Source organism: Pogoniulus pusillus, chromosome Z, assembly GCF_015220805.1.
Source record: "Pogoniulus pusillus isolate bPogPus1 chromosome Z, bPogPus1.pri, whole genome shotgun sequence".
In the NCBI taxonomy this organism is placed as follows: Eukaryota; Metazoa; Chordata; class Aves; order Piciformes; family Lybiidae; genus Pogoniulus; species Pogoniulus pusillus.
Window position 1 is genome coordinate 97,256,759 of NC_087309.1, and position 25,125 is coordinate 97,281,883.

At 41.5% G+C, this 25,125-nt stretch overlaps 1 protein-coding gene across 1 annotated transcript in view; it reads right to left on the minus strand.

Moving 5' to 3' along the window:
* Positions 1–4,382, minus strand: part of SRFBP1 (serum response factor binding protein 1) — an 82,983-nt gene extending 78,601 nt beyond the window's left edge. The window contains exon 1 of the mRNA XM_064140358.1: positions 4,194–4,382. Within this exon, the coding sequence (XP_063996428.1) occupies positions 4,194–4,223 (30 nt within the window). The 5' untranslated portion in view covers positions 4,224–4,382. The remainder of the gene's footprint in view (positions 1–4,193) is intronic.
* Positions 4,383–25,125: the final 20,743 nt, after the last annotated feature.

Consider the following 25,125-nt stretch of genomic DNA (forward strand, 5'->3'; position numbering starts at 1 on the left):
TGCAATCATACTGAAACTGTACCATGCTGTTTGTCATCAGCAAGATGATGGCTTGTTAAAATTACTAGACCTTGCTAACTGTGGGTTCTGCCAAGATCTTGCATTTTTCTGTTAATATCTAAGTATACATGCAATTAAAGAAAAAGAACATTCACACAATACAACACTTAATGTAATACCCATTTGTTAACATGGAGATAACAAGAGTTTCTGAAGCAGTTACACCAATACAAAAATATTATATTTTCAAAAAGAAAAACAGATTATTACAAAACAACACAAAACCCCATCTAAACTACTCTGTGAATATCCTGAACAAATAAGACAGAAAAACATACAAAATCAGTTCTAATTATCTCATCACAACTGCAATTCACTCTTTTACCCAGGATCCCCTACCATTTGTAATGGATGCACTCAATCCCCCTTAACCAAACCAGCAACAGTTTGATACAAGCTTTTCAGGGGGTAAAGGCCTAAGCTACTGCTGGCCAAGAATTCCTCTAGGAAACCCATAAATCAGCAGAGCAACACAGTATACATCAAAATTGAGTTGTAGGTACAATGAATCTTATGCATACATCACCAATTTTATGTAATGTGACTACATGCCAAACACTTTATTCATATGATAGCCTAAGTAACCCTTCTTTAGGCCTTCCCCTCTAAGTAGTGTGGCTATATGGCAGTGATCTCTTCTTGAGCTCAAAAACCTTTCAAGGTGTCTCCTTGAAGCAACAAAATCTATTACCGATGAGAGACCACTGGATGAGTCCACACTCAAATTAGAGTTCTCCCAGAACAGAAACTAGACTGCACACCAACCAGCTCCCCCCTTGAGCTGAACCTGATAAAATCCAAAGCTTGAGACTCTGCTTTGGGAAACTGTTCAAATTAACACCAGAGTAAAAGGTGGGAACTTCAGAGCAAATAAACAGCAGACACCGGTACAGAAGATAAGTGAACAGCGTTTAAGCATGCTGATATATTAAAATCTTAGCTAAATGATAGGAAGAATTGAGCAAAAAAATCTATAATTTGTTAGCCATAAACACATGTATGTTTATGGATAAAGCGTTATATAACCCCTTAGCCATAAAGCACTGACTAAGTTTGGTACTTGAACTGGATCTAGATTACATGTCTAGAGTCCTCTCCAAGAGAGAGCTTAGAATGCAATGGTGTCTTTTCTGAACCTTGTGACTCAATAGGGAGGACTCCTTTACTTTCCTGCATCACCAGTCTCTGTGCAAATAATTGCAAATCAATTCCTACTCAGTTTTCCTTTGTATATTTTCTCCATGTAGTAAGCAACAGAGTGCATCTTGTCACAGAACTCTAAGTCCCATTTTTATGAATTCTTTAAGTGATCTAAAGCACTCATCTGCAACAAACTGGCATAGTCAACAGGAACCTCAGCCAGGATTTGTGACACCAATGTACAGTAACTTACTACAACTTTAGAGATCTTTATTCCTTTCCAACTTCTCTAAGATTATCCAAAATAAAAATCCGTTAGATAGGAGACATGGTCTGTTGTTTGCCTAATTTCCTAGGAGGATATAATAATAACAACAAAAACTTTCAAGTCAATTTTTTGATAAGATCATCATCCAACTAGATGGCTTTTAATACCAAACACATATACACCTTACTAAATTACAATAATGGAACCAGCAGTTTGATTTTGACACTGGACTAACAAATCTTTTCATTAAGATTGTAAAGGGTTTATGTTTTCACCAAGACACTCATACTAGAATGCCTGCCACTAAACTGCACTGAACTGCAGGTATCTAATCAAGAATTAAGTATCCTTCCCATTCAGAAGTAAAATACCTGCACAGAGATGCCCATACAAAATAGATGCTGCGCAACATTTACCTGTGACAATACTTTACAGGAATGCTGCAGACAGTTCAGAACAAAGAAGTTTTGGAATATAACTATTTGTTTATTTACTTCAGTTACTAGTATCAAACATGTAACAGGAAGTAATAAAGATAAAGGTAGATTCAGAAAGCTACTGAGAAACACTAGTCTTTGGCCACTTGTTCTTCCTGAAAACGAAGTAAGACTTGCAAAAAAAAAAATTAAAATTATCATCCTAGAATTTCTTAAGACTCCATCAGTTATCAGGCTATGACGGTTTACGATATTAATTACTAGCAGAAGTTTGCCTTTACAAGAGAAGAGACTGAGGTAGCCGGGGCTCTAATTTCAACAAGAGGAGACCTCATTAATGTTTATAAATACGTGAAGGGTAAGTGCCAAGAGCATGGGGCCAGGCTCTGCTCAGTGATGGCCAGTGACAGGACAAAAGGCAAAGGGCAGAAGTTGAGGCACAGGAAGTTCTATATAAACATGAGGAAATTTCTTTTCACTGTGAAGGAGATAAAACACTGAAACAAGCTGCCCAGGGGAATTGTGGAATCTCCATCTCTGGAGATGTTCAAGACCCGCCTGGACACATTCCTGTGTGATCTGGTATAGATGATCCTGCTCTGTCAGGGGAGTTGGACTGGATGATGTTTTGAGGTCCATTCCAGGCCCTGACACTCTGTGATTCTGTGAACTGAAACTTGGAATGTGCAAAAACAGTACATCTCAATTTTTAAAGCCTTACACAGAACTACTGCAAATCCAGTTAAGAAAAAAAGAGTAAATGAGATATATAAGGGTCATAAATGTATTTCTGCAACAACTACCATCATGCTTATTTGACATAGTCCAATGGTGGAAGAAATTTGCATGGTCTCGAGCATTACTTGATTTCACAATGCAAAACGTGCATGGACAGGGTGACGTCTGAACTATAAAGAACAGGATCCTCAGTGTCCTTACAGATATTTTAAAATGATTTTACAGAAATTAATTTTATTCTGTATTTTCCTAAAGAACTATTTGTTTATTCCTCAGTCAAATAATGTTGCTTGCTTAATTCCTTGTTATACATGTATCTCTTTCAAGGAAGACTATGAATGACCACCTGAAATTGATCAAAAAAAACCCCAAACCACAAACTTTCTTCGACAATGAATTAAATACTCTCTTCTTTGGTGATTCACTGGTGCATTTCAATCACTCACCCCTGACTTTACATTTGTTAATAGCAAGGATCAAAAGCTTGCTATAACATACCAAGCAAATTGTTTTGGGTAACGTCAAATTAATTTTTTTTTCTGACAAATAGGCTATTTTTCACCAAATTTTTTACTTTCAAATTAACCTCTCTCAGACTTACTACATACCTATACAATAAAACTTTCTTTAATTAAGAATGTTTGTATAATCTGCCATTGTGGTTTATCTGACAACGAACTGTAACTTTAACCATGCTGCAAATTACCTAGGCATTCTGGAAGCGCACAATGCCATCTGTACAAGCTGATACAACACATGATTGGCACAACTGACAGCTGTTTTTAAGCACTGCAGCAAAGATTTAAAGAGGCCTGTTCTTTCATGCCAGACTTATTGTACACAATGACTCGCAAATGTGTAGTCCAAACTCATCACAAGTAAAACTACGTTAATCAATGTTATTAATCTATGTTAATTCACATTACAGAGCAAGGAAAAAACCTTACGAAACATCAGACTTCTTACAGAACAGGAAAACGTTTGCTGGAAACCATTAATGTTTCATTCTGAGCTCCTTCAACGAAACAGGACCTCATCATATCTCTGTTATCCAGAAGACAAACAGTAAAGACTTTGGTAGGCCTGCCAGAACCAAGTGTTAAACTTTAGTGCGCACACACGTGATACGTACGAAAGCGGTATGCCATTCAGTGACAGAATACAGAGCAAAAGAGCACACGTCCATAGTTGCGCTGCGCCCCGAAAAGGTAACAAGCCGTGATATCCATCACACAGCCCTTTCGCCCAGAGTCAGCACGGAGCTCAGCGTTTCCCAGGGCGACTGCGGCACTCGTCTCAAGCCACATGGTGACGGCCGGGTCCGCCCAAGGACCTTCCCCACCGCGCCAGGCAGCCACACAGGATCTGGGCAGCTCAAAGGGTGACACACCACCTTCCGGCTCTGCCACTTCCCTCTCGGTGCCCCTGTCCCTTTCAATGGCCGCTGCGCCCACCTACCCCACCGGGCACGCTGCGGCCCAGGCCTCCCCAACGGCCCCCCGCGGCCTGCTCTGCTGTCACTGCAGAGGACACGGGGGCGGATGGCTCACCTCATTGTTGAGATTCAGCACAGGAGCCATGGCGCCAGCTCCTGCTCGCGGAGCTCCGCTGACCCCTGCCCAGCGCTGGCCACCCGCGGCCCTCCGAGCTCTCCCCACGCCGTCGCACAGGGAGCGCAAAGCGAAACTCCGCGCATGCGCGGGGCAGCGACAGAGGATCCCCTCCAGACTGCAGCTCTATGGTTGGAGCCTCTCTAGGCGCACGCTCGAAGATCTCGGTCCTCCAACGGTTGCCACGGGTCGGTGTCGTTTTGTGCTTCTACTTCGCAACCTTATCTTGGCGGACTCAAACACCCCGAAGGACGCTCATCTCTCAATGCAGCGACGTCTGCTTCTCTGAATAGGTTATAATCTGAGAAATAACCTGGGTTGTTCGCGTTTCTCAGCACGGTGCTGCCGTTATGGAACTAGCCACAAGCCCCACCCCAAAAACCAAACAGAAAAAAAACCCCAAAAAATTAGTAAATGGCGAACAAGTTTGTATTTCTGGATTTTATTTTCTCATTCTCCTTTATGACACCAAAGCAGCCTCCGTTTTCAGATTCCTTTAGAATCCTTAGATTGTACAGAAGGCAGAGTACAGACTGTAGAAATAACGTCACCTGGAGCTTCAGCTCTGTGATGTTTAGTAACACAGAATTCATTTGATGTAGCTATAGTAAAGCCAGGCTGAGCATGGGTTTTGAACTCTGAGAAGACTCAGTTTGAAAAGTTTGGCAAAACTGCATCGGAATTTTTCTTCATTATTTCCAAGTTATTGTTCAAGAAGGAATATTTGATCTAAATTGTAAGAAATAGTTTTCTATTTTTACAGAAGTGCCTAAAGGTAAGAATGCATGGAGAACTAATAAGGTTTTGTTTCACATCACTGTTTATCTGCTGCAGTAGTCAAAATATCTTGGGAGATTGTTTCAAACATAAAACTCTTTTTTTTTTTTTTTTTTTTTTTTTTTTTTTTTTTTTTAATATGAATAAAATAACTTTCAGGAAATTCACTGGAAATTCACCAGCAGTTGGCTGGCCCCTGGATGGCACTGTTGTGCCTGGAATGCTCTGCTTTGAAGTCTGGATATTTTAATAAATCGTCTTTCTCTGCAACGCATTTTGTCTGCAGGATCTGCCTTTAGACCTTGTCGTATTTTAATGTTTGGTTTTTAACTGGCGCTCAAGCATCTTCTGGAAGTGAACTGTCTCCAAGTCACACATGTAAGTAGGATCAAGTCAGTCCTTCAAAGAAAAGCTTTTGACTTCCATTTGGGATGTTTCAGCCAGTGGTACTGGTGGTTCAGTAGCAGTCTGGGTTTCATTAGGATCTATAAAGAGCCAGCTGAAATTATTTTTGAAGCAAGCTCTTCATAAGACAGTAATGGTATTTCGTTCCAGCAAGAGATGAATTTCAGGTTAAACACAAGGTTGCTGAGAATGCTTTCCCTCTAATGGCAGGTGAGGGCTGCTTATCACAGCTGCTGTTTCAGAAGAATTCTGACTTGGGTAGTTACAGCCTACCTGCAGTCAGCTGACCATCCTACAGATTCCTTTGCGGTTTCATACCACTGATGTCAAGAAGCTATAGTATTCTGCATAAGAAGTAGATTATGCATTTGATTGTCTGCATATAAAGTAATCATAGGTGTTAAACATTCAGTATTGTCCATATACATACATATATATATATATATATTTAAAATAATATCTCATCTCTAGATTGGATTTGTATGCACTGAATGTAAAATTGGAACCAGAAACTCAATAAGGAAAGATAATTCAAGAAAAAGAAAGATGTGATGCCCTTTGTCTTGATCTTCTATGCAAAACAAATTCCTAGATGTGCCAGTCTTAAATTCCACTGTGCACCTTAGCAAAGAGAGACACATAAGCTGGACCAGGGAGCCAGCTGCAGTTCAGTGACTCCATCCAGTGCCAGCCTGGTCTAACACTGAATAGAGCTGGTTCTCTGTCTGTGTAGCCCTCTAAGTTGTACCTACAATTTTCCTTCTCTTGCCTTCTGGACACTGAAATAACTTGGCATTGTAAGTTTCTCGTAGACCCTGATGACATACTTCTGTCTCTTCTTCATCTGAGAATTTTGTTTTCTTGTTCTTCGGTCAGTTACTGATGAAAACAATTTTTTTTTGTCTTGTTGTTTTCATCTTTATCAACTTCAGTGGCCTTCCAAATTTTAGGACTGCCTCACACCTGGTTAGTTGGCTCTTTTTCATACTGTTGTTTTACTTAAATTCATTCTTCATTAAGATTTTCTTATCAGCTTGTCACAGTCAGGATGCTTTGAGGTACTGCCCCATATAGCTCTTTCATACTTAGATGCTTTGTTCTGACCTTCCCTCCTTTCATGTCAGTCTTTCACTCAGATATTTTGGTGTGCTTTCTCGAGTGTTTGAATTAATTTTTTCTGGGCCATCTCTCAAAACAGCTTCCTGGGTGTGCACTTGTCAAGACAGACTATATGTGTAGGACATAATACAGTGCAGAACAATATAGGGGAGTTGGAGTTGTAAGCTATGTAAGGAAAAGAAGTGTTATTACTCTGTCCCATTTCCCTCCCTTTATCGTGGCACTCCAGACCTATGTGATGTCATAGCAGCTGTGCAGATTATCTTGCAGCTACATCTGGCCTTGATCCTGGAGGCCATGCACCAAAGTAATATTTTTTAATACTTATTGAAATGTGTGATTATTGCAGGTACTTCTACTCATATGTGCAGTACAGACAAATATGCAGTGTGTTGCACTGGAAATGGTAAAAAGTAAATTACCACAATTTCAATGGTTCATGTTTTATCAACCATATTTAAGAAGTCTCATAGAAGTAAATTGTCAGTAATATTAATTAGACACTGGGAGTCACAAAATCAGAAGGTGTTCTGCGACTTGTAACTTTCTAGTTAGCAGCTTGTGCTCTGACATTTCCTGGAGGAGGGTGGCTTCTTTTTTTTTTTTTTTTTTTTTTTTTTTTTTTTTTTTTTTTTTCCAAGGAGTCTAATTTGAGCTTGCACCTGTTCTACTATGGAAATGTCATATATATATATATATATATATATATATATATATATATATATATATAGGGGGGGGGGGGTGGGTGTGTGTGTAAAAAATATTACAACAAAATGTGAAGAATCTAGATGACATTATGTAAAGGGTTAATTCTCCTGGAGGTGGTCTTGAACCTGACCCCAGGTCCTCCTGACTCCACCCCCGGGGGTGGGTCTGAACCTGGCCCCAGGTGTAGTGGTTAGCCTATTCCCACTGCCTGCCTGGCCCCCTGAAAAAACAGAGGAACTTCCTGTTTCTCTCTCTCTTCGCCTCTTTGGTAGCACTACCCTGATTCCTGCTGCTCTTGTCTTACCATGTGTCCATCCTTCCACATGATGGACAAATCCTCATTCTACCTCCATCCTTTGCCATCAATCTGGTTTATATATACATATATATATATATATATATATATATATACATACAGTATCTTGTTTTCCTTCCGTATACCTCTTTGCAGCTCCTCTACCTCAATACCTTTTCTTTATTGTTAAAGGTGGGTTTTTTGTGGGTTTTTTTTCTTCCAAATCAAAGCAAGGCTATTTATTTGGGTGTGATGTTTTACCCTCTTCCTCTCTACATCTAATTCCTTTCTTTCCAAAAGGGGTGGGGGGAGGAGTGCGGAAGGGCAAGGAGGGGATGGCATTCTATTATTGTATTGGTTCTGTTAGCTATGTTTTGAGTCTCTGGGGAATTTAAACTAGAACCAAGACACATTAGTCAAGTGTAAGATTCAGGAGAAGAAATGGGAAAAAAAGCAGAAAAAAAAAAAAACAGAAAAAAAATGCCAATGTCTCCAAACACTTGCATAAGGACCACTTGATAAGCTGCCAAAGCACTCTAAAGGGATCATGTGAGCAGAAGCTGCCTGAGATTATGAAAAGTACCAAGTCCAACAGTGAGTCTTTTGTCACAGCACACAAACAATTGCCATACCATCAAAGATGAAACTTAAGTGGATCTGATTGTTGCTCAGAGGAAGATTATGGGAATTTGTAGTAAAAGAGGCACTGGGAGTGTATATGGCATCTACTGTGAAAGCTATATAGGATGAGTCTTAATACTGAGTCCCTGCAAGGGAATTTGGAAGTGGATGATAGAGCCTGGAGATGGACAGGGAAGAGTAGCTGGAGTGACTGATAGGATCTGCAGGGCTGTCTGCTGACCACATTGTAAAGAAAAAGCTGCAGAGAGTAAGTGGGCAAGGAAAGAATAAATTGTAGTATGAAACTGAAAGCAAGTGTAATCAGGACTAGCATGGAATCATTAGTGCAAGTGGAGAGGTGTGAATAGGCAAGTAGATAAGAAACTTGGCTAAAACAGAAGAGAATTTATTGTTCACAGAGTAATGTTATTCACTTGTGTAAAATGGTAGAGCAAAGCATTATCATTTAATTCTATTCTAACAATTCAGAAAGTATTTTATTCTAGAATTTAAATTTTGAAATCATAGATCTTTTGTATAGAAAAGTCTGAAGGCCAAAGTTCATCACACTCTATGTTAGGCCTTTAAGCAGTACATTTAGTTAGAAGCCAGATCAACATCAGTTGTCCCTTCCATTTCCTTCAGAGGGAGGTATAGTGATAATCCCAGAGAGCACTTAAACTTATCTAAGACATTGCTGCTGAGGATAATAGAAGAGTGAGTAGATTCTTAACTTTAAAGTGGGATGAATCTTGGCATGGGTATCATTCTTGTAGTTGTGAAGCAATACTCAAAAATGTGAAGAGCGAAGTTGCTATTTACTGTCTACATAAGTCTGGAATCATAAACAGATGTGTTTTATTCCAGATGTTGCAAGGTGTTTCTTGAGTGCTCCCATTGTAATTAAGTAATTGTTTGAGTCAGTGTCATATTTCTTCCGGTTCACATACAAAGGCATCTGGGGGATTGGATTCTCTTAGGATATTCCAAGGGGCATCTGATGAACCAAGCTCACTGCTTGTTCTTCCCTTTAAAGCTGTTCCAGGAGTTAAGTCTGTGGAGATGAGAGACCTGGCACTGTTTAGCCTGGAGAAGAAAAGGCAGAGGAGTTTGGATCAGTCTTTACAAATAACTTAAGGGTGGGTGTCAAGAAAATGGGGCCAATCTCTTTTCAGTGGTGCCCAGTGGTTGGATGATGGACAATAGATACAAACTAACATGCAGGAAGTTCTGCCTCGACATGGGGAAAAGCTTTACCGTGAGGGTGACAACACTGGAACAGACAGCCCAGAGAGGTTGTAGAGTCTCTTTCCCTCCTCTGGGGACTTTCAAAACCTGCTTGGATGTCTTCCTGTGTGGCCTGCCCTAGGTGAACCTACTTTGGCAGGGGGGTTGGACTCAATGATCTCCAGAGGTCCCTTCCATCCCCTACCATTCTGAGATCCTGAAAACTGTGCAGAATTCAGCCAGGTTTGCTCCCTCAGAGAAGTGAAATCAAAGGAACTCATCAAACTCCACAGACCAGATCTGGTGGAGGCTGCTTGCTTTCTAAGTGAAGCTTTAGTTTGCGAGCTCAAATGATTACAGTTTTTCATAGTTGGAGTTTGGATGTGTACTGCTTTGGGAGAGCATATTTGCACAATACTGTTAGGTGGTGATTGCTGAGAATCCTATTTCATCATTGATAATGACGATAATTTGGGTACATTGAGAAAGGTAGTAGACATAGAAGAGCAGATTTGTTACAGTTTAAGTTTTTTTAATTCCTTTCAGTTTACTAATTGACAGTTGTTTTTACTGGAATGTGCAAGAAATATGTTCACTTTTTTTTTTTCTTTTTTTTTTTTTTTTCTTGCCATAGACTCATGGAACTGTCAAGGCTGGAAGAGATCTCAACAATCATCTACATCCAAGCCCCCTGCCATGGGCAGGGACAACTCTCACTAGATCAGGTTGTTCAGAGCCCCATCCAGCCTGGCCTTAAAGACCTCCAGGGATGGGGCTTTGACCACCTCCATGGACAACCTGATCCAGTGCCTCACCACCACCATGGTGGAGAATTTCTTCCTAACATCCAATCTGAATCTACACACTTCTGCCGACATTGCACCCCCAGAGTAACAATTGTAACACCAATGTGGTTAGATAATTGTTCTCCAGATGATCTTTATTGCCGTGATACAGTGACTTTTATGCTAACTTGGAAGTGGCGTGCATAGTTGGCTTAGTTAGGACTGGTACACGTGGAAGGTACAGACTGGCTTAAGGTTATGTGTGAGGTACAGATAGGTTAGCTTATATAAACAACTTGTAGGGTCAGCCTCCTGTGGCCAGCAGATCCTGCCTCCTGCAGCTGCATGTGGGGAACTGTTATTACCATCTCAGTTCTTGCCTCCGGGAGGGACTCAAGGACATTCTGCAGCACAGGGCTGCTCATTGTTTATCAGTTCATGTCCTCTGTTAGCGAAAAATCTGTCCACACACTTCTAGTTTGGCTCTGTTACCCCTAATCCTATCACTACCTGACATCCTAAAAAATCCCTCACCAGCTTTCCTGTGGGCTTCCTTTAGATACTGGAAGGCCACAATTATGTCTCCTCAGAGCCTTCTCTTCTCCAGACTGAAATGTCCCAACTCTCTTAGTCTGTCTCCACAGGAGAGATGCTCCAGCCCTCTGATCATCCTTGCAGCCCTTCTCTGGACAAGTTCCAGCGTGTCCATATATTTCTTGTAATAGGGGCTGTCCTAGTTTGAAGCTAGCTAGAATGTTTTGGTGAGAAGAACTAGATTACAGGCTGTGAAAGACAAACAAAGGTGATGTCTACTTCGCTCATCGGCTTGCTGAGAGGTATTAGAACAAGAATCCAAACATAAGTCACTTCTTGCGGCATTGCCTGAGCTGCACTTCTCTCTAGCCTCTCTGACTTTTCTCTAATTAATCCACATTGCTTCCTAACCCCCTGGCCAAACCTCCATTCTTCCCTGGGACTGGGGTAAGGTTGAGATGGGTGGGAGAAGGTGGAGGGGTGTTTGGGAACTCCTCCTGGGGACTCAGGTTTCTGGGAGAGCTGTTGTGTTTCTGTATTACCTTTCACATTGTATATTGCTGTATATAACTGTATGTACTGTAAAATCTGCTTGTATATTGAGCTAAGCTGTAAATAAAAATCTTCATTCAAGTTTCCTGAGCCACCTGAGTCTAGTCTGGGTGATTTCCAAAGTGCAGGGAGGCACGGAACACCCAAACCATCACAGGGGCTCCAGAACTGGATGCAGTACTCCCAGGTGGAGTCTCACCAGAGCGGTGTAGAGAGGCAGAATCACCTCCCTTGACCTGCTCCCACACTTCTTTTAATGTAGCCCAGGATACAGTTGACTTTCTGGGCTTCAGGTGTGCACTGGTGGCTCATATTGAGCTTCTCATCCACCAGCAGGCCCAATTCCCTTTCCTCAGGGCTGCCCTCAAGCCAATCACTGCCCAGCCTGTATCAGTGCCTGGGATTGACCTGACCCAGATGAAGGATCCTGCCCTTGGTCTTGTTGAACTTCATGAGATTGTCATGGGCCCACCTCTCCAGCCTGTCTAGGTCCTTCTGGATGGATCCCTTCCCTCCAGCGTGTCTGCTGCACCACACAGCTTGGTGTCATCAGTAAACTTACTGAGGGTGCACTCAATGCCACTGTCCATGTCACCATGCTGAACAAGATGGTACCAGTACTGATCCTTAAAGGACTCCATTTGTCACTGGCCTGCACCTGGACATGGATCCATTGACAGGCACTCTTTGGGTGCGGCCATCAAGCCAGTTCTTTATCCACTGAGTTGTCCATCCATCAAACCTGTGTTTCACCAGCTTGGAGACCATGATGTTGCATGGGACAGTGTCCAAGGTTTTGCTCAGGTTCAGGTAAATTATGTCAGTTGCTTGCCCCTTGTCTATTAATGTTGTGACCTTTTCATAGAAGGCCACCAGTTTTGTCAAGCAGGATCTGCCCTTGGTGAAGCAGTGTTACTTGTACCAAATCACCTCTTTGTTATTCTTCTGTCTCAGCAGTGCCTCCAGGAGGACCTGTGCCATGATTTTACCAGGTACAGAAGTGAGACTGACTGGCCTATTGTTCCCTGGATCATCCTTCTTTCCCTCTTTGAAAATGGGAGTTATGTTTCCCCTTTTCCAGTCAGTGGGGACTTCACCAGACTACCATGACTTTTGAAATATAATAGAGTGGTTTAGCAACCTCATCCACCACTTCCCTCAGTACTTGTGGGTGTATCCCATTGAGCCCCATGGACTCGAACACTTTCAGGTTCACCAAATGGTCACAGACCTGAACTTCGCTCACAATGGGCAGTTCTTTCTTCCAGCCCTTGCTATTATCTTCTGTGGCTCTGGGAGTGTGGCTGGAGCCTTTGCCAGTGAAGAATGAGGTAAAGAATTCATTGACAACCTCAGCCTTCTCCATGTCACTTGTCACCAATTTACCTGTTTCTTTCCTGAGAGGCCCACACACTTATGTACTTGTAGAAAGTTTTGCTGTTCCACTTGATCTTTCAGGCTAGATCTAATTCTAACTGAGCTTTAGCTTTTCTGACCATGTCTCTTGCTGCTCAGGCAGCTACCATATATACCCCCCATTCTAGCTGTTCTTTCTTCCAGTCCTTCTAGACTTTCGTTTTGTGTGACAGTGTGTCCAGCAGCTCCTTACTCATCCAGGCAGGTCTCCTAGCATTCCTGCCTTTCTCTTTGTTGGTATACTTCACTTCTGGACACAGAGAAGGTGATCCCTGAACACTGAGCAGCTGTCCTCAGCCTCTTTACCTTATGGGGCTTTGTCCCATGATACTCTGGCCATCAGATCCCTGTGAAGTGATCAAAAACTGCATGCCTAAAATCCCGAGTCATAAGTTTGGAACAAATTCTCCTAGTTGCGCTGAGGATCTTAAATTCTAGCACATTGTGGTCACTGCAGCCAAGGCAGTCCCTAAGCCTCACATTGGTCACCAGCCTTTCCCTACTGGTGAGAACAAGGTCCAGCACTGCACCTTTTCATGCTGGTTCCTTCACTATTTGGAAGAGGAAGTTGTCATCTATGTGTTCTAGGAACATTCTGGATTGCTGGTGCCTTGCTGTGTTGAAATCCTCCATGAGGACCAGGGCTTGTGAACATGAAGCCACCTCTATTTGCTTGTGGAGGGCTTCATCTGCTTGGTTCTGCTGGTCAGGTGGCCTGTAGCAGACCACTTCTGTAACATCATCTTCCCCTCTCTTCTCTTTAGTCTTAATCCATATGGTCTCAGGTAGCTCATCATCTTTCCCCAAATGGAGCTCCACTGATTCCAGCTGGTCACTGATGTGAAGGCAACACCTCCTCCTCCTCCTCTCCTACTCTTCCTAAAGGGCTTGTACCCATCTATCCCTACATTCCAGTCATGGGAATCATCCCACCATGTTTCAGTAATAGCCACTATGTCGTGGCCTTCCAGCAGCACAGTGCCCTTCCAATGATCCTGTTTATTGCTCAAGCTGTGGGGATTCATATAGACGCGCTCCAGCTGGGCTGGCTGTGTCGTCTTCTTGTGCCAACCTGCCTTGGGATATTCCCTTGGGATATTCCCTGGGAATATCCCAGTGCATCGTTACTGGCTTGTGTCGTGGAGGGCCTGGACCCCCGGTTGTAAACAAGTTGTGTAAGCCACACACACCCAGCTCATGTCTCTCTGGGGAAAATCCATGTGATCCCCATATTTGGGAAAGTCCAGGCAAGAGCCTTCTGCCTATTATGGTAAGGTTTGGCTGACTGCCAACCTGATTGGTCATTCTAGTGGCCAAAGAGGCCATTAATCTCGGCCCACAGTCAATAAATAGGGGTGCACAGGTAAACAACGTGCTCTGACCATACCTGCAGCTCAGCTCAGCTCTGACTCACCTGCATGGCACAGATGCTGCATGGCTCAGACACAGCTCTGACACTCACTTGCAGCACTCAGCCACTCAGACCCCCATGCTCAGATGCCATTGCATAGCTCCGATGCTCAGAGGCTCAGACCCTCATGCTCTGACCCTCATTCGCAGCTCACCTGCCTGCGTACCTTTCTTGCAGAGCTCATTTAAGTCTGCACATAATATAAGGAGCCTATAGTCTCTTAAGACGGCTGTGCACATCTGCACGCTATTGCTATCAGGACCAGATCCTGCATTGCCTTTACCTACAGAGCTCAGAATCCCAGCAGCACGCACACTTTGCATGCCCGCTGCCTATCATTGCCTGGTAAAAGCCACTGTCGCTGAGATAACCAGGAAGCAGACTCTGGATTGTCTGCACACACACACAGCCTGAAGCTGTGAAGAACCGTGCCAGAGACAGCACCAGTATTCTCATGCTCCTGAAAGTCCTGCCAGCTGATAATCCCTGGACAAAGCATCCAGAAGAAGCCAGCAGTACCAAGGCAGAGATCATCCCTCGCCAGGAAAACAAAGGTTAGAGAAAACCTATTTCCCCAGAAACTGGGAAGATTTCTCCTCTCCCTTCAAGCTGGGAAGATTCCAGCCTCAGAGTCCACAGGCAGAGACCCTGGAGAATTGGACATTAGGCACAGGCTGTGACACAGCTCCGGAGGGTGATTAATAATTGATAAAGAGTTGTGAGTAAAAGCTTTAATACCTCTGTAATATAAGTTGCCTCTGCCATAGACCAGAAAGAGTTTCAGCCCGCTCAGCTGGGCAAACAGCATATGACCTCAAGTGGCCGTAAGCCACGGAGAAAACCCCTCTATCTGTTTATAGTTTGAATGTTTGCTAGTTAAAGAACAAATTCCTGTACATATTTTATCCTAAATTGTTTTCATAACTGTGTACCAAACTGAGTATTAATATACAGTGGTTGGGGGTGGTGAGAGTTCGGAATATTGAATTTAACAAATCTAAATTTTTGTAAAAATTTATATTGCCCCAATTAATTTCTCTCCTCCACCAAATAGGTGTAGGTACTGAGAAATCCCCCTCCACAACAGCTTGCCAACAAAACGTATATGTAAGTGGTCTTAGTTTGTTATTCACTGTAGTTCTTGGGACAATTACATTATCTGCCACTAGTCTCATTGCAAAGAATTGTCTGCTGGCATTTATAATCATAATCACAGAACTAAAGGAGGTTGTGAAAAGTTTTGATAGTTAAGAACATGAGTAAAAGTGCATACAGTATTTTATGTTCCAACAGATACTTAATGAACTGCACGTACATGTCTTCTCCTGGATAGGTACTAAAACTCTGAACATAAAAGTACATTCCTGGTTATTTTAATGATAAGGATGATGCAAGGAATGAGTTTTAGCAGCTTCAGAGCAGTGAGTTCTATTTGTAAATGCATAACTCAAATCAATGGATACTCATTTGTAGTAAAACGTTTTAAAAGTCAAATGCATATTTTCTCTCATTAAAACAAGCAAAAGGCTAAAATTAATTTTAGATAATCTCTCTTAAAAAGGTGGTTTGTAGAACAGGCCTGTTTTTCTATAACTTACAGGAACAAAAGAAAATATGGGAGACTTTGTGCTTTAAAGTTTGGGTTTTCTTAATGTGATTATGGCTTAGAAATAGTTTACAATTATTCTTCAGAAGTTAATCCTTGAAATACAATTCTATAATGTAGCTTTGAGAGTAAAAGTCTGTAGTGGGAATGCTGACTGATGAATTCATAATGGCAGCAGCATCCATGTAATGTATTTCAAGGTTTTTATAAATGGAGTTGAAAAATACAGATTAAAAAAAATATATATATTCTTAAGTTACAAGGGTGTTGAACTAGCACTGCCCACAGAAAGGGTTCCATTTAAAAGCACTCTTTATCACTGCAAAAAAAAATATCTTATGTGATATACTCAAGGTTTATGTAACATGTAATCCTTTGGCAAAGATTAAATTTAGTGAGTTATCAACCCAGAAAATGATGGGGAAAATGCGGTGCCTTTCCAAAGTCAGAGCAATTGTTGAATGTTTGCTGTGAAAACAGTAAAAACTGGACACAATTTCCTGAATTCTGAAGACTTAAAATTATTTAAAATTTTTAAATTGTCTTTTCTCAGTTACAGCAATGTTTCGAAGTAACATCAGTGGTTATGCACTAATTTCTACATTTGGTTCAAAGAGAAGTAATAAGAAAGGGATGATGAGGGAATCACTGCTGTTAATATTTATGCTACAGACACACACTGTGCTTATTCTTCAGCTTCCAGTAAATGTATGATACTGACATTGTGTTTCAGTTTTATTGGGTTTTTATTAACCAACCAACCAAACAAACCTCTAAGGGATTTTATATACAAAACTTCTAGGTACAAACAGCTTGCATTTCTTAATCTGTTCCATTTATTATTTGTAATTTGTGAGATAATTAAATTCTTGGTTATTCTCTTCTTTGTGATTTGGCTGGTTTTGAAAGCCGAGCCAATAAACATGTGAACAAACTAACAGAACTTAACTTACTTTCACAAGTACCAGTAAAATAAAAAAAGGAGAAATTTAAAAAATAACATTACAGAAAATTGCAATAGGAAGTGCCTCCACCCTCACACTCCCATCCTCCCTGACCCACGTGTTTTCAATGCCATGAAGAGTGAACTGTTCTGGGTTTTGTGAACATTGGAACATAGATACTAAATATAGTGAAGCGACTGGTGAGGTAGGCAGTATTGTGGGTTTGTTGTTTTTTGGTTGGGTTTTTTTTTTTTTTTGGGTGCTTTGAGTTTCTTTGGTATGTTTGGCGTTTTGGTTTGTTTTGGTTTTTGTATGTTTGTGTTTTGGTTTGTTTTTTTTCCTCCATTTTTGGCTTTTGTTCGCAGGCAATTAACAGAATCAGTGAATTAGGTTGGAAAGAAAACTGCTTTAAATAATCAAGCCCTACTGTTAACCTAGCACTTGCAAATCCACTCATGTTCCTGAGCACCACATCTCAGTGATGGGCCCAGTTCTGGACTCCCCAGTGCAAAAAGGATATGACCATCTTGGATCAAGTCAAATGAAGGGTCATGAAGACCCTCAACTTTACTGGAGGCAAAAAGAAGACTAAAGGAAATGTAGGCCTGCTGCTGAATGAAGTGGGTGCCCTGGTGATGGAGGATTCAGAGAAGGTGGAGTTACTAAATTCCACTTTTGCCTTGGTCTTTACTGCTAAGGCCAGCCCTTAGGAGTCCCAGACCTTTGAGATCACAGAGAGAGATGAGAGTAAAAAAACACTTTGCCTCGGCCAAAGAGAATTGTGTTAGGGATCAACTAAGTAAACTGGGAATCCACAAATCCATGGGCCACAAAGGGATGCACCTGTGAGTGCTGATGGAGCTGGCAACTCCCCATCATCTTTTGAAAGTCCTGGAGAACAGGAGAGGTGCCTGCAGACTGAAGGAAAGCAAATGCCACTCCTGTCTTTTAAAAGGACAAAAAGGAGGACCTGGGTAGCTACAATCTCGCTAGTCTCTGCTCCATCCTTGGAAAGATGATGGAACAGCTTGTTCTTGGTGCTGTCTTAAAGCATATTGAGGAAGTGCAGTTATTAGGAGTAATCAGCATGGGATTCACCAAGGGAAAGTAATGCTTGACAATCTGATAACCTTTATGTGATGGCTGGGTGAATAGATGAGGGGAGCACAACGGATGTGGTCTACCTTGACTTCAGCAAGACTTTCAACATCATCTCTCACAGCATCCTCACAGTCAAGCCTAAGAAGTGCCGACTGGATGACTGGGCAGTGAGATGGTTTGAGAAATGTCTGGAAGCCAGAGTTCAGAGGGCTGTGGTGAGTGAGGCACAATCTAATTAGATTAGATGGTGATTCAGTGACTGAATACCACACATTCAGTGTGACCTAGACAGGCTGGAAAGTTGGGCAGGGAGAAATCTAATTAAATTCAACAAGAGCAAATGAAAGATTACAGTATCTGGAAAAGAACGACGTGTATGAGTACAGTTTGGGGGCTGACCTGCTGAACAGCATCTCTGGGGAAAAGGACCTGGGAGTCCTGGAACCAACAATGTGCTCTTGCAGCCAAGGCCAATGGCATCCTAAGATGCATTAAGAGAATGTGGCCAGCAAGTTGAGGGAGGCTCTCCTTCCACTTCAGATCTGCCCTGATGAGGTCCCATCTGGAATGCTGCATCTGGTTCTGGGCTCCTCAGTTCAACAGGGACAAGGAACTCATGGAGAAAGATCAGCAAAGATGATTAGGGGACTTAACTATATAAGGAAAGGCTGAGAGAGCTGGGTTGTTTTAGCCTGGAGAAGAAGAGACTGAGGAGGGAATCCTAATGCTTATCAATATCTAAAGGGCAAGTGTCAGAAGAGCAGAGCCAGATTCTTCTTACTGATGTCCAGCAGACAAAGGGCAATGGAGACAAACTGGAATACAAAAGGTTTCACATAAAGAAAACATTCTTCACTTTGAGGATGACAGAGTGCTGAAACAGGCTGTCCCAGGACATTGTGGAGTCTCCTTCTCTGGCAGCATTCAAACTCCACCTGGAGTTTGTTCCTATGTGATATATTCTAGGTAATCCTACTTTACCAAGGAGTTGAAATACATGATCTTCAGAGGTCTCTTCCAACTCCTACCATTCTATGATTCTGTAGCATGTAAGACTTAAGAATACTACTACTGTGTAAATAGGTTAGAACCTGCCATGGTCTTTTCACATAAATTAGGCCCAGCTTTTTTCCAGTCCATTGAAGGCTAAATTGTGTGCAGGCTCTGCCTGATGATTGTCAGAGATTTCCTGACTTATCTCCCCTGCTATTTCATAATTGTCTAAATTATATACATCTGGTCTTGGTATAACTTGGTCTGTCTTTTATGTCTGTAACAAAAGTCTGTCTCTGATGCAGTAAGTTTTGAAACAGAATGTGTAAGTACTAATGTCTGTTGTGGTGGTTTGTTTTTTTTTTTTTTCATTTTCTCTTGCAAATGCATTGAAGTTTTCAGTCATCAGACCAGCAATTTTAATTTATGCCAGCCTTGGGAACAATATTCTATTCCATTTTGGTTTTTTTAGCATTGCAAATTTGTTAAGCTTCTTAAAAAATATTATCAAATATTAATGTGGAATTGTTGTTTCGGTTTGTTTGTTTTTCAATTACTGTTTTGACTTCCTTGTGTGAGTGCACTAGTGTGCTTTGGACCTGTAACTTTGGTTTTTGGTATGACAATGAAAGAATAAATAGTACAATCTTTTGTAATAATGAGAAAAAAATTACAAGAAATAATTGAAAAGGTATTTATAATGCTGGTGCAGTAGCACCTGTGTAGACGTAGTGCAGACACAGGTCTGCCCAGATTTTATTTCTTTTGAAGTAACTTAAATAGGAGAGGAGCCAAGTGAATTGCTTGGCCTCTCTGATGCTTCTCTTGCAGCAACAACAACAAAAACAACAACAAAAAATACTCAGAGTGTTGACAGCAATCGCAGGCTATCATTTAGGCACAATATTTTGGGATTAGTTGTAGGATTTTTTTTTAATACATATTTTTAAAAGGTGAAGACTGGCTTGATAAGAGTGAGTAAATACGAGTGTACGAGTTCTTCTGAAAATTGTTCACTATAAGTGAGCATAGTGGAAACAGTTATGGTGATATAAGGCTCTGAACAAATATCAGTTATTTGATTAATAAATGCATGCAGAGAGTGATCTTGTCTGGTTCTCTGCTGATGAACATATCAAATCCCTGTAGTCCATAATGGTACCTTGATTAATACCTGATCATAATTCTTGACAGTTGTGCCTGGGAAATGAACAGTTATATTCAGTTTGTTCCAATTATAAAGAAGCATATTTCAAGAACAAATTTCAAATTAATACATGAGTAGCAATCCTGTGAAATGATTTCACATGCTCTGATTTCTTGCTGTCCAATGATGCATACCCACCTTTAGGAAAATTTTAGAGAGGAGGACAGCCATGACAGACATGATAGGAAGGTCTTTTGAAACAGCTCAGGATGTTAATAATTTAACTTGTTTAAGATCCTAAGTGGCTTATTCAAAGTTCTTGCTCAAATTTGTGATCAAGCCAAGGAAGTAAATTTGGGTTCTGTTTTCAGCTTCATGGTGTGTCTACTGAATTAACAATATTTTAACCACTGGTTTCCAAAGAAAGATTATGTCAGTCCTTCTTCTAGGTTCATTCATTTATTTATAGATGAAAGTCTCTGCATAACTGTTGTGCAGTAGTTTTGGGAAGTAGATAGAAAGTTGATAACGTAGCCTTCATATGACTTCTCTGCAGAACTTCTAGAGAGGGTAAAGAGTGCTAATGGATTTTTATTGTACTCCTTAGTGACATGGAAGCTCCTGGGGAAAGGAAACAAGGTCAGGATACTGCTTAGCCATTGAATTGTTCTCTTCAGCCACTGGCAGCAGGCTATCAGGATGCTTTAAATTATAGGAAGGTCAAGTAAGCCAGCTGCAGGTGAAGTAAGCCAAAAGCTCTTGGAAGTTCAAAATTGGGAAAAGCTAATGGCTGAGCATAGCTCAACTGGGAATCAGAAAACCTAGGTTGAAATTGATGTAGCTGAAGTCTGCAGCACATAAGCACCTTTGTAAGCTTCATACATGAAGAGTGTGGCTCATGTAATTAATTCACTTAGCCAGATCTTTTTTATACACATTAATTTCATGCCTGTTGTTAAATCTCACTAATTAAGATTACTCTAGAGTCCTCAGTGGTTTGGGGGGGTAGATGGTTAGTGTCGTTATAATCATCTGAGTGATGGGGATTTTTATGACCCTAGGAGGTATTACTTTTATAGTTGGTGAGTTTGTTTGTGATACCATTAAAATGAAAAATTGGTGAAAAAGATCAGAAGCAAATTTTCACTCTACTTTTTGAATGATTATGCAGTTGTTAGAGTCATTTCCATTTCCTATTTAAACCACAACTTTCCATTTGTGTAGAATATCATTAGGAAGATTATCTAGAAAAGAAAACATTTTATTGCTACACATTTCTTTGTATTATTGTCTAAGAAATACTGAAAAGTTGCCAAGAAATTACCTCCATTTTATTCGAAGACGTTACTGTACTGGAACAGGCTGCCCAGAGAGACTGTAGAGTCTCCTTCTCCTAGAGACTTTGAAAACCAGCCTGGATGTGTTCCTGTGTGGCCTGTGCTAGGTGATCCTATTTTGGCAAAGGGGTTGGATGCAATGCTCTCTAGAGGTCCCTTCCAGCCCCCAATGTTCTGCTGTTCTGTACTTGTAGCAGAAGTAAGTATATCCCATGATGATCTGAAAGAGAAAAAATACACAAATCTTGCAAACCTGTATTTTATGACTCTCAGAAGGCCACTCTGCAATTAGGGTAATACATGTAAATGAAGAAAACTCACAGAGTTTCTTATTGGCAGTTATCAGTAGGAGGTCCAAAACCTACAAACATCCATCTGCTTGGACATTCAGATACATTCTGTAGCATATTTTCAGTGAGGTTTTGACTAAATGGATTTTCAGTCTAAGTCAGCAGAGATAAAATAGTTTATAGTAATTTTTAAGTAATGCTGGCCAAACTACCTCTGCTTTATGATACAAGTTCATGAAGGTGCTTGTTAAAATATGGTGAGCAAGCTTTTTGTCCTTGTCTGATGCATGGTAATTCTACATGATAGGCATAATTTATCTACCCAACATGGGTCAAAAGGTACACCATATGTATTAGGACAGCATGTATTTTCTTTTACATGGAGTGAAAATGCAAGACTGAGATTTGTAACTTTCTGTTATACAATTACTGATTAAGGAGGATAAGGAGGGAGAAACTCTGCAGCTTTTAGTATCACTGAGAAATGGGAACAGACAGATATCAGAATCACAGAACCACAGAACCTTAGATGTTGGAAGGGACTGCTAGAGATCATCAACACACAGTGCCTAGGGTAGTTCACACAGTAATGCACCCAAGAGAGTTTTGAAAGCCTCTAGAGGAGGAGAATCCATCACCTTTGGGCAGCTTGTTCCAGTGTTCCATCGCTCTCACTGTAAAGAAGTTTCTCCTCATGTTGAGATGAGGCCTTCTATATTCCAGTTTGTAGCCACTGCTCCTTGTTTTATCACTCTTCTCACAAATTTTGCCCTCTTACAATTAAACAGCTTGTCTTCTACCACTGAAACCTAGAAGCACTTTCTCTTTACTGACTAAAGGAAATGTAGGTGTTACTAAGCATGTGTCTCATCTTTTGTTTTGCTGATAGTGAAGTCCCTTTATTTATAATTAAGACTACTGCTGGAGTTATCCAAGGACTCGAAACTTCACAAAAGGACAGGTTTCTAAACGTTCACACTGTATTTCTGAAAGTTCATGCTGTTTGAGAGAATTTTTTTTCTATCTTCAAGTAAAATCTTGACAGTGAAGCTGAGAAGCAGAGGAATTTGTGATACAAAAGATCAAGATACAAAACTCTTTAACACTTGTGTATCATTAGCTGATTTTACTGACCTGTGCTGTTTTTTCTTAATCATATTTAATACTTGAGACTCAGAAAACATCTGAGTAAGTTAAACATTTATGAAAATTTATTTCAGTCACAAATTCTTTGATATTATTTAAAGTTCTGAGAAACCAATCAGATGTTTTTACTTTGTTTGGAAAATAACTATTCTCCAATATTACAAGTTTAATATGTGTTACTTCAGATTTTAGCTTCTGATCTATCTAGAATATATAATACACATATTTAAGAGTATATGTATAAAGTACTGTGGCTGTTTGAGCTTATTTTCTATCTCAGACATAGGGGAGAGGTGAACATTCCAGAGATAGGCCATATTAATGGCAACAATGGGTAAGTTAATAGAATTTCATTGTAGCATCAAGTCTAGAAGCACAGCTTGTTCTTTCCCCTTGCTAGCTTCTGCTGCTTGAGCTGTGCCTGCCTGCTCTCTTCCCCTGCTACTGTTTTGGCTGCTGCTGGTTTTGCTGATTCACTGCACCTCGACCCCTTCCCCATCTTCCTTAAGTTTATTAATTTTTTTTTCTCTAGTAGTTTATTTCTCTTTATACTGTTATATTTAAACTATAAGGAATACAATTTCATCCTTCCCTGACTTTCCAAAAAAAAAAATCATGTTGTGGTGAGTTTATTCTACTGAGGGAGGGATCCACTCTAACCTGGAACATTAATTTTGGTGCCCAAAATGGGGTATGATCTTTTTTTCTTTTGATTGATAATCAGGATAAGGAAGTCAGGGAAAAATGAATTTGTTTGTTATATTTTGGGCCATTATTGCTTCAATTTTGACTTTATCAGTTCACCAGTGTTTTACCACTATGGTGCATTACCATGTATTTGCTTTCTTTGCTAAGATGGTCTGGAACACGATACTGCTTGCAACAGGCGCACTTCTGTCCAGCATGAGCCAGCAGATTTTCGGATCTGAGGAGCTCCAAAGGACCATGTCTTTCCCTGGGTATCATACTACTGTCTGCCCTTCAACATATCTATGCCCAAAAGATTTCTTGGGAAAGGGCCTGCCATTAACTGTGTCTTCCTCCATGGGGTAACTGTAATGTTACCACAGCCATAGGTACTGATGGTATCCTCTCCAGAGCCTTTGAAATAATTAGGTTTTTAGATAAAATTGAATTTCCACATGGCTCCACCTCAGACTACTGCTTATGGTTTGGATCAGTGGACACTGTACTGGGCTGAAAACTATCTGGATGGCTGCACCCATAGAGTGCTGGTGAATGGAGCCAAATGCAGTTGGTAGCTCATCACAAATGGAGTTCTCTAAGGCTCAGTTGTGGGGCCAGTTCTGTTTAATGTCTTTATCCATGGTTAAGATGAAGGAATTGAGTGCTCCCTCAGCTAGTCTGCAGATGACACTAAGCTGAGAGGGAGTATGCTTGAGGGTAAGAAGGCTCTGCAAAAGGGTCTGGGTAGGCCATGATGGCCAGTTGTATGAGGTTATCAGTTTCCTCTCCTAACGTACAGAAAAAAACTCTAGAACTCAAAAGTTATAAGGTAGGTATGTTTATTGCGCAAGATGCATGGGGGGTATTTCCTCCGAAGTCGAGCATAACCAAAGGAGCAAGCTATCCCACATTTATACACTGAAATCATGCATATTCATGAAATGCCTATACATTTTTATCACTGAAACCCGCTTATTCCCGCTTTGCATGTTAATTATCTTATCAGTCCTCTGTGCCCACGTAGTTCCCTTCAGAAGTTGTGGGCAGGGGTCCTTCAAGTGTGGGCGGTGGTCTTCTGGAGGAAGGCCGTGGGTCTTCGTCACAATGTACTTTTCACCTCTTGCCTGGAATTTGGTGACTGTGCACTGAGGCTGTCGCCGCCACTTCTGCCACTGCTGAAAACTTAGTGGGGATGCGCGAAGCCGCATTGCCATTAGTCCAGACTGTGCACCCTCTGCAGGACCAGGAGGAACGCGCGGGAGGGGGGAAAGGCAAATCTCCTTCATCGCCTGTACTCGGTGCTGCAGGTCCCGGCGCTGTAAATTCAAAAGTAACACGCAGCGGGAAGAGAAAACCTCGCCGCTCTCTCGGCCTGGCACCGCCCCTCACACACATCGAGCACATGCTAGCTGCTCGCAGCCACTGTCCGCACTTGCGTGCTGCCTAGGGGAAGAGACGTAACTGAGCCATGGCCTCTTCCCGTCCATCATTGGCCCATCGGCACGAAAGGGAGTGGCTGGGCCAAGCAAGAGGACATAGGTGCCTCCCGTCCTGCGCACCACTGCAATCAGCCTGCCGACAGTGGCGGAGCGCCTTCCGGATGGCACCGCCTTTGAAACGTTGCCCGAATTACGGGACCAGGGGCACCTGCGTTTCTGCAACCTGCGGATTCACGCACCGGGAAGAGAACAGACAGGTGGATTCCCCAGGTCCGCTCTACCCTCTGCCTCCAGCTCAACCCGTGCAGTGCCGCTCAGCATCGTGCCACTCA